Raw genomic sequence first — 9,935 nt, forward strand, 5'->3', positions numbered from 1 at the left:
TCTGCCTGCCTCTCTTTGAGGCCCTCTGTCTGCCCTTCCATAAGGACTTCCGCCTGTCCTTCTGTGACACCTTTTGCCTGTCCCTCCTTGAGACCTTCCGCCTGCCCCTCTGTGACGCCTTTTGCCTGTATCCTCAAAGTCCCTTCACTCTCTTCCTCTGAGGTTTGGTTCTCCTCTCCCTCATCAGAGCCCTGAAGAATCCTTAGCAGTTTGAGCTCAGGGTTCCAGCTTGTTGTCTTCGTATAAGATGAAAGGTCTACAGGGGTCTTCTTTTGGACTTCCAGCACAAACTCCATCTGAGCACTGCTGCCCCTCTTCATGGGTTCTGTGTCCGGTAACTCAGGACCTGAAAGAAAACCCAAGCCTTCACTGTGCCTATCGCCTCACCCCTCACTGTGTCAAATGGAGGACAGAGAGAGGAGGTCTGGAGTGTCTTCAGAACCCTCCTGAAGGATGGAGACTGTGCCCTCAGCAAGGCACAGCATCCTGTCAGCACCAGTCAGTGGCCCTGTCCTAAGTCACTTTCTAAGCTTCCTCCACCACAGTCACTTACTCTCCTCATCGGGGAAGGGGTTCAGGCAGATCTCTGTGTAGTTCTTCCTCAGTCTCTCTGTGGAACCCTGAAATGCATTAAAGTGTAAACAGCTTGAATCAAGACTTCAGGAAATCCTAAAAGGATTTTTCTAAAAGGTTATTTTCTTGGGAAAAGTAAGATCTAAGACAGGACAAAAAGCCACCTCCTGAGACTAAGAGAAAACCGGTATCAAACACTCTCTGTATCCGGGCTGACCCGATGAAGCCAGACCCTCTCCTCATGCCCAGCTGGCGGCTAAGGGGAGATGCCTCAGGAGGTACTGCCACAGTCCCCCACTCCTGTGTCCAGATGCTGTGCCTTCCCTATGAAGTGGAGTCAACTTCATCTTCTCTTGAATCTGGGCTGGTGATTTCCAGACCAATAAATGTGGCGGAAGTGACACTGGTTCCAGGTTCAGGTCCCATCCCTTAAGAAAGCGCCTGCATGAAGCTGGCCACAGCTGCTTCAGTGTGCGTTCGATCCCAGGCCCCAGAGGTGACCCACATGGCATGGCAGACCTCTCCTGACCCGCCCGCTGCTCCCCTCAGCAGTGTACTTTGTCAATCTGCCTGTTCTGCTCCCTACTCTGTCTCTGGTGAAGCCTCTCACCACTCCTGCACCTCTGGCCTGTACCCCAGTTCTTTATGCATAAAAATTATGCATAAATAAATAAAATCTTTTAAAAAAATGAAATAGTGCCGTGCCTGCATGAAATGACTGCACTAACAAGAAACCCGAACTAGCACATGGAACGGCCTCATGGAAGGCCACAGGCCCCAGTGCAGCCTTCAGGTGAAGGCAGCTCCATGAGACACCAAGCAAGACCAGAGAAGTTGTCCAGCCAGCCCACAGAATCATGAGAATCAGCAAAGCATGAAAGCTTCAGGCTTTGGGGCGGTGCGTTATACAGGAAGGGAGAACTGAAACAGGACGCTAGCAGAATGACCCTGGACACACTCACCGCTTTCAGGGTGGGCTCTTTTATCTTCTGCTCCTGCTGCTTCTTGTCACCTTCCCACTGTAGTAGTGTTCCATGACCTAGTGACCACAGATAAGTCAAGGCAGGCAAAAGAATCCTTAACTCTACCTTCTCGGCTTAGGAATATTCTTACCTTCTTGTACCATTTCCAGTGTGCCCTTACTGGCTTCTGAAGATTCCCCCAACACTAATAAAAAAAAAGAGAGAGAGAAAGAGAAAACTCAACTCAAGTTTTGTGAGCCTTTCGCATCAGCTTTTCCCTAAGTGGTTCCTAAATACATTCATTCATCATATATTCTCAATTTTCCTTTCTTTAAACATTACCCAAACTACCACCAGAAGTAGTACACTTAAAAAGGTAAAGCCAATAGTAATATGTACATCAATAAAAATAGTAATAAATATGCAAAAAAAAAAAAAAAAAGGTAAAACCAACACTTCCGTGACCCTCACTAGCACTGGTTCTCACTTTGCCTCACACCAGCGGCACGAGGGAGCTCTAAGAAACATTGAGGCCTGGGTTGCCACAGCTCCTGGGTTTCAACTTAATAAGTTCTGGTCTCCTCGGTTCTGGGGATAGCCTGAGAATTCGTGTTTTAAACGCCACGTGGCTGCTTTCAGTAGCCCTCCACTGGCGCACCATGGAAGACAAAGGCCAAACACCTCAGCAGCTATAGAAAACCTGGACTTCCTCTTGGCCCTGATGTATCATTCTCCCTTAAAGGCCCAATCCCAGGCCCTCCTTGGCGGCACAACTGATTACATGCAGCAGTGCAAGCTGGCCAAAGCCGCTTCAGTGCACGTTCGATCCCCGGCCCTGGAGGTGATCCACATGGCACAGCAGACCTCTCCTGACCTGCCTGCTGCTCCCCTCAGCAGTGTACTTTGTCAATCTGCCTATTCTGCTCCCCACTCTGTCTCTGGTGAAGCCTCTCACTGCCCTACACCTCTGGTTTGTACCCCAGTTCTGTATGCACAAATAAATGAATCTTTAAAAAAAAAAAAGGATTGAAAAAGATACTTATACCCCCATGTTTATTGCTGCTTTATTTACAATTGGAAAAACATGGAAGTAGCCCAAATGCCCAAAAGTAGGTGACTGGATAAAAAAGATGTGGTACATATATACAATGGAATATTACTCAGCAACCAAAAAAAGAGAAACACATGTCTTTTGCAGCAACTTGGATGGAGCTGGAAAAGATCATGCTTAGTGAGATAAGCCAGAAAGAGAAAGAAAAATACCGGATGGTTTCACTCATAGCAGGAGTATAATGGACCAGGCGAGAAAATAACAAAAATAATGAACAACCATATACCAGAGACATGTTGTGGGGATGGAGTGGGGAATGGGATCAAAAACGGGGGGGAGGGGGGAAGGGAGGGAAATGCATGGGACTATATGGTGGTGGCACACAGGTGATTTGGTGATGGGAAACCCGCGGGGATTACAATCGAGATGGAAAAAAAAAATGTACAAAATGATGTAAAAATAAACTTTTGTAATAATTAAAAAAAAAAAAAGGCCCAATCCCACAGCCACATGGATGCTCCATGATCTCTGAGTAGCCAAGCTCTTCCAAGATGCCTTTGCACAGTCTGTGTCCTCTTCAGGAATCCTCTTCCAGAGCAGGAAAACTCTCCCACATATTCAAGATCCGATGCAAAATCCTCTCTTCTAGGAGGCCTTTCTCAAAGGGACGCCCCATTCACCCAAGCAAAACTGCTGCTAGTAGAAGCATCAGGAAGAGGAATAAAAGGCAGGAAGAATCAGGGAGAGTGCCCATCACCCCCAAGGATGCCAACCTCCACCCCGGGAGGCTCTAGCTCCCATATGAAAGTAGCAGTGCTCTTAGAGCTTCAGGTTAGAGAACACTGCCAGCATCAGAGTTCAGTGGAAAGGGAAATAAAACCAGAGAGCAACATCCTTCTAAGGAAACATGTCACTGAGCCCTCTCAGTGCCCCAGGTTTGGAGTGTGAATCCTGAGGATTAAACCATTATTTTCTCAATACAGCAGCAATCTCCAGTCTGAGCAGGGCAGAACAATCTTCTTAGGTTTAGGGGAATTCGTTGTTCCTCCTCCCTGCTGCACTCAAGCTGAGGAGGCCAGAAGGACCTGGGTAAGATTATCCTTCAGCTCAGGCATGACAAGGCCTCCTTAAGGGGGAGATACCCATTCTCATTTCCAGCATGGACACGAGGAAAAAGATTTCCAGGGAACACTCAGCTGCCTGCCTCCTGAGAAGGGTGAAGGGAAGGGAGGAGGATCTAAATGTGTGTTGATTTCGGCCTGGGGCTCCAGACACTTAACTTGTGGAAGGGAAGTAGCAGGCCCAGGACTCTGCTACCTTAAGTACTCTTTGGGGCTCCACTGAGGAGTCCAGCAATTTCCTGCCTCCTTGGTCAAAGGGTCTTCTCTTCAATAACCTAGGCTTATTCTTAAAAAAAAAAAAAAAAAAAAAATTATTTATGCACAGCACTGGGGTATAGGCCAGAGGAGCAGGGCAGTGAGAGGATCCACCAGAGACAGAGTGGGGGGCAGAACAGGCCGACTGAGGGGAGCAGCAGGCGAGACAGGAGAGGTCTCCTGCACCATGTGGGTCAGCCCCCTGGCCAGGGATAGAACTCATGCTGAAGGGGAGGCACTGTGCGACCAGGGAGGGCCCCAAACCTGGGCTTACTCTTAATAATAAAGTAGGATGTGAGGAAAAATGACTGTGGCTCATGCCTGTGGTCACCTGCCAAATCCCCACGTGGAATGGACATCAGGCCAAGCTCACTTGCTTAGTAAAAATTTGATGGAAAGATGCTATTGCTTGATAGACCAGGCAAACTGAACTGTTCCAAGGAGAATTCTGAGTACCTTTGACAAAGGCAGGTCCCAACGGGTTAAGGGGGAAAAAGGTTGCTTTTCCTTGCCCCCTGCTAAGTCCTGGGATTCTGTCCCTCCCAAACCCATACTCTCCTTACTAAGGCTGGATCAGGAACCACAGCACCTGAATGTTTATGCAAAGCGTCCTGGCTCCCTGGGTCACTCTTGGATTTCTTTTTAGCTTCCTGCAATCCATATGAGGATGAAGTGAATTAGAACTTTTGGAAGTAAAGAAAACTTTCCAAAAGAATTCTAAAAGAAAGGAGTTAACACCTCCAGACGGAGAACAAGGAAGATCCCACCTCTCGCCAACCCTTCCCATTCTGGGCTGCACACACCTCTGCCTCTCCCAGCTCTAGCAAGCCCTGGGGGTCCCCTCATTGCCACTCTACCTGTTTCTTTTTTCTTTTTTTAAGGTTTACTTTTATTTATTTATGCATACAAAAACAGGTGTCTAGGCCAGAGGTGCGAGGCATGAGAGGATTCACCAGGGACAGAGTGAGGAGCAGAACAGATAAAATCTACAGACATACACTGCTGAGGGGGGCAGCGGGTGAGACAAGAGAGGTCTGCTGCACCATGTGGGTCACCTCCCGGGCTGGGGATCAAACTCACTGCAAGGGTGATAGTGCTGAAACTTAACCCTTACACCACCAGGGAGACCCTCTACCTTTTTCTTAGTAGGTCTCTTCGCCTTCATCTGTTGATGTTGTTGTTGCTGCTGCGGCGGCAGCGGCTGCTGCGGCTGCTTCTGTTGCTTTTGCTGCTTCCAATGATCTGGTGAACAGAAAGCCCACTCAACTCTCTTCTCCCCGACGGGCCTCCAATGAGCCCAGGGCTGCTCTACAACAGCGACAGTCTCCCTCTGCCAGGGACTGAGCAGAGGGGCGAGGCTGCTCCGGGCACTGAGTTATACATGTGATGCTGTGTGGCTGTGGCCATGGACATCACTGACTGGGGACACAAGCATGAGGAGTGCAGATGAAGGAGAGCAGCCCCACAGAGCTCAGAGCTCGCCACACTGGGGACTTGCCTTCTGTCTTCGGGTTAGAAGAGAATTTCTTCAGATGCCCAGGGTATCTCAACATTGGCCTCTGGAGGGGAAAAAAAAAAAAAAGAAAAGGAGAAAATCTCGACAGTACAAATTTCCCTTTCTCAAAGGCATTTATCCTTCTAGTCAACCAGCACTTTTTGAGTCCTGGAGTACACAGTGTGGTGCTGGGGGCTAGGGGGCAAAGGTGGGCTGGAAGCACAGAGAAACAGGCAGTTGCTTTCTTCAAAGCCTCCTGGCACCTTTGCTTTTACCTCCAGAGAGCCCAGCTGTGTGGCCTAGTCCAGAGTGGAAGGACAGAAAGTCAGGAAGAAAGAAAGTCAACCCTTCCAGCCCGAGCGCAGAGTCTACACCTGCAGACAGACACCTCACTCCTAGGCTCCCAGCTCTTACTTGCAGGGTGAGGCGCTGTATGGATAGAGACATCTTAGCAGAAATTGCACTATCGGGCCGGCTCTTTTCCAAGGGAAGAGTCTTTTTCACCATGGCCAATTGTGCCTCCAGCTCTGGACAAGAAATGGTTCTCTCTTTATCTGACAAAAGGCTGGAAGGGACAGAGACAGGCAGTCAGCAGCAATGCTTGGAGATGTACCTGAGGAGAGTGAAAAGGGCTCCATGTTCAAAGACATCGCCCTTCGGGACTGAAGAGCCCAGTCCAACAGGCGGTGCTAACACCAGTGTCACCTGTGGTAACATCTCTAGTTACAGCTATGTGAATGAAAGTGTTGACGCTACAGCAGGCGCCAAAATTCAGTCAGTAGGTTTCAACACCAAATTCAATGGTTGTTTCATCCCAAATGGCATGTCTACTCTGCTTCCCACTAATCCACATCCATCCAGGAAAGGAAGAGAATAATAACATCTACCTCCTAGTGGAGGCTGACGGAGATGTGATGTTCTTAGCACAGGGCCTGGTGAAGATAAGGGCTTGACAATGACTGTGAATATGGTTGTCATCCCTGCCTGTTGGTAAGTCTAAGAAACCACCATGCTCAGGTTGACTTTTTCACCCCTCGTTACTCACACAGGCTTACAGGAGACTTACTCCTTCAATAGATCCTGAGGCAACATGTCAAATTTGTTCCAGGGAGGTGAGGAATGTGAAGTGAGTTGCTCAAACAAATGTACTGGGGAGGGGGGAGGCACCATCATCCTTGGAGTCCCCCAGTCCATTTTTGAGTATTGCTTTCTGGAAAGAGAAGACTTGCTGCTCTGGAAGAGAAAAACCCCCTGGAGCACTCTCCTCCTTGCTGGTCTTTCCAGCAATATCCCACCCTCCCACCCTCGGTACATGAAACTCTGTTTCCAGACTCCTGCCTTCAATGCTGCTCTGAGGCTCACCTCATTCCCCACCCACCTCAGACCCTCCAACCTGGATCACTGAATTCAGATCATATGAGTCTTAGTTGTCGAGGTTTTATTTTCCAAAAAAGGTTATTAATCTACTTATTGAGCAGATTGAACACACATTCATTGTCCCACTATCTGTCAAGCACGAGGCAAAGGCTGGGGACTCAGCAATGAACAAACTGGGCCACAGCACTGTCTCGTGGGTGGAACAATCTTCCAACTCTGGCTTCCCAAGCCTGAATCTACCAGAGCAAAGTCAGAATTCAAAGCCCAGGCCATTATAATTCCTGCTCCACTGAAATTCTATTCCTGTCTCACACCGGGAACTGGTTTTTTTTTTAAAGATTTATTTATTTGTGCATACAGAACTGGGGTACAAGGCCAGAGGCTCAGGGGCGGTGAGAGGCTTCACCAGAGACAGAGTGGGGAGCAGAACAGGCAGATCAACGAAGTACACTGCTGAAGGGAGCAGCGGGCGGGCAGGAGAGGTCTGCCACGCCATGTGGTCACCTCCGGGGCAGGCGGGAATCGAACTCATGCAGAAGTGGCTTTAGATTCTCAGTGCTGTGCTTTAACCCGCTGCGCCACTAGGGAGGGCCGAGAACTGGTTTTTAACAGACAAAAAAAAACTCTTCCTGAATACCCAACGGTCCCTTCTAACATGTCTACAAGGTGTTCTTCACCTCCCTCCATGAAGGAGACAAGGAAAGAATCTCTGAATAAAAAATGGTTTGATAATTATTCCTATAGAGAGGCTTTCTTTCACAGATATTGCTTAATTAGAGAGTGAGTGGGGGAAAGATAACTGATAGGAAAACAAAAACTCTTAGCGTTATGTCATAAAAGTTTGGCCAAAACATCAAACTTACCACTGCAGACTTCTTTCTGTCCTTCTTCCCAAACTGCTTAGGAACAATATGCTTCCTCTCAGTTGGACTTGAAATAAAAATAACCACAACTTATTCTCACACATGAATCAGCAGCACTAAGGCTGTCTGTGATTGCACCTAATATTCTAATCTCTAAACAATACCAGCCCAGTGGTACCTACTGCCCAAAGATCATAAAAAAACAAGAACCCCTCCCATCTAAATTAGGCTTCCCACTATTCTCTCACACAATCCAATTATTCTTTTCATGGCATTAATCCAAATTAGTAATCATATACTTGGCTGTGATGATGTTTGTAATGCTTGGATTCCCCACACACAAACTAAGACTCTAGGAAGACAGGCCAAATCTACTTGGTTCTCCAGTAAATTTTCACTGGTCAGGACGGAGGAGGTATTCAAGTCTTTTTCAATCTCATCTTCCCCCTCCTTCTTGTCTGAAATACAGATATGATGGCTGGCACTCTAGTAGTTAAAAAGACCCCTAAAACATCTTACAAAATGAAAGTTTGGGGCTAAAGATAATGACCCAAAAGTTAAAAGGAGTTCTGGATCACCTCATGGATACAACATGCTACCCTGGTCCAGGGAATTCTGAACTTTTTACACAAAAAGAATAAACTGTTAGGAATATTTTTGTTTAATACATACATAAATACACACACACACACACACACACATATATTCACACAAAATGTGTCTATAAAGAAGTATTTACAGGATCCTTGAAAAAGAAGAAAATGAAGTAAGAAGAAAATCTTGGCTGTGGGGTACTTGGAACCATTGCAGATGGCAGACCACACTACCTTTGTCTCTTTAAGGCATGAGATGCAGAGGGGGAAATGGCAGAGCTGCAGAAGTTATGAGGAGGAGATCGTATGTGGAAAGCAGCCACTGATAAAGTTACCACAATTTGACCTGGGTAGCAGACTGAAAACAGCTACCTACATACAGTTGGTTCTGACTGTTGAAGAATGCTAACACCCCTTGTTGTGGAAAAAAGACTACTAACACAAGTTTTAGAAGTGACCAAAGTCTACACAGCCCAATCTCTAGCTAGTGTTGCATAACAAATCAATGCATTGGCCAACAATGTACTCCAACCGCTTTGGAGAATGGAGTCTTCCATCAATCATGTCTCACAGACCATGAACACTCATAAAGACAAAGTGGCTCAAAGAGAGACACATATTTTGACAACAAACAAAAATACACCAAGAATTCATAAGATAGCACCTATAAATATGCAGCACCCTATAAGGTAGAAACATGTTGACACTACAGTTTTGGATGATTGATGTGGGACATGGTGTCATGCGTGGTAATAACCAGAACTGGCACACTGTCCACAACTCGTACTCAGAAACCACCAGACACTGTTGGGGCAGGATACTCCACATAAAACCTCAGAGCATGCTTAACCCCCAGTGCTCCAATGGCTACGTGCCATGGCCTGCTGGACTTGGAAGTCAGCATAGCCCAGGCAGGACAGGTTCTTTGAGTCCATGACTGGACGTTCTTCTTGACACAACTCTACCACTCCCTCACCATCTTCTAATGGATACAGATCACCTCCCTCCCTGCTCAGTTTTCCACTCTGTCTCTTGTTAAAAAGCTTCACTTTATTCTTAACTTTCAAAGCTGACAGTCCAACTCTAACACCACAACCTCCACTGGGTAGCATTCCTAGATAAAATTTTGATGAGGGCCCGCCCTGGTGGTACAGTAGGCTAAAATGCACACTAAGAAGCTGTCATAGTCACCTCAGAATGAATTTGATCCCTGGCTTCTGCAGGTGACCCACATGGGATAGCAGACCTTTCCTGACCCACCTGCTGCTCCCTTCAGCAGTGTACTTCATCAATCTGCCTGGTGAATCTTCTCTCACACACACTGCTTCCCTCCCCCACCACCTCTGGCCTGTAGCCCAAAAATGTATGCATAAATAAATAACTATTTTTTTTAAAAAGTTTGCAACCCCATCTTTTGATGGGCAGAAGAGCTAAAAAGACACTTCTCCAAAGAGGAAATGCAGATGGCCAACAAGCATATGAAAAAATGTTCAACATCACGTAATAAGGAAGATGCAAATTAAAACCACAATGAGATACCACCTCACCCCAGTGAGAATGGCACATCTTCAAACAACTAGCAACAACAAATGTTGGCGAGGATGTGGAGAAAAAGGAACTCTCCTGCACTGCTGGTGGGAATGCA

At 47.0% G+C, this 9,935-nt stretch overlaps 1 protein-coding gene across 1 annotated transcript in view; it reads right to left on the reverse strand.

The window, feature by feature from the left end:
* Positions 1-9,935, reverse strand: part of LOC101632562 (chromosome unknown open reading frame, human C9orf43) — a 34,022-nt gene that overhangs the window by 3,173 nt on the left and 20,914 nt on the right. Inside the window, exons 6-15 of the mRNA XM_012721233.1 lie at positions 7,701-7,764; positions 6,524-6,663; positions 5,872-6,022; positions 5,461-5,521; positions 5,098-5,204; positions 4,552-4,612; positions 1,687-1,740; positions 1,536-1,612; positions 554-620; positions 6-346 (exon numbers count right to left, since the gene is read on the reverse strand). Coding sequence (XP_012576687.1) covers positions 6-346; positions 554-620; positions 1,536-1,612; positions 1,687-1,740; positions 4,552-4,612; positions 5,098-5,204; positions 5,461-5,521; positions 5,872-6,022; positions 6,524-6,663; positions 7,701-7,764 — 1,123 coding nt within the window. The remainder of the gene's footprint in view (positions 1-5; positions 347-553; positions 621-1,535; positions 1,613-1,686; positions 1,741-4,551; positions 4,613-5,097; positions 5,205-5,460; positions 5,522-5,871; positions 6,023-6,523; positions 6,664-7,700; positions 7,765-9,935) is intronic.

The sequence above is a fragment of the Condylura cristata genome, unplaced genomic scaffold (genome assembly GCF_000260355.1).
Source record: "Condylura cristata isolate star-nosed mole 26May11 unplaced genomic scaffold, ConCri1.0 scaffold00006, whole genome shotgun sequence".
Classification (NCBI taxonomy): Eukaryota; Metazoa; Chordata; class Mammalia; order Eulipotyphla; family Talpidae; genus Condylura; species Condylura cristata.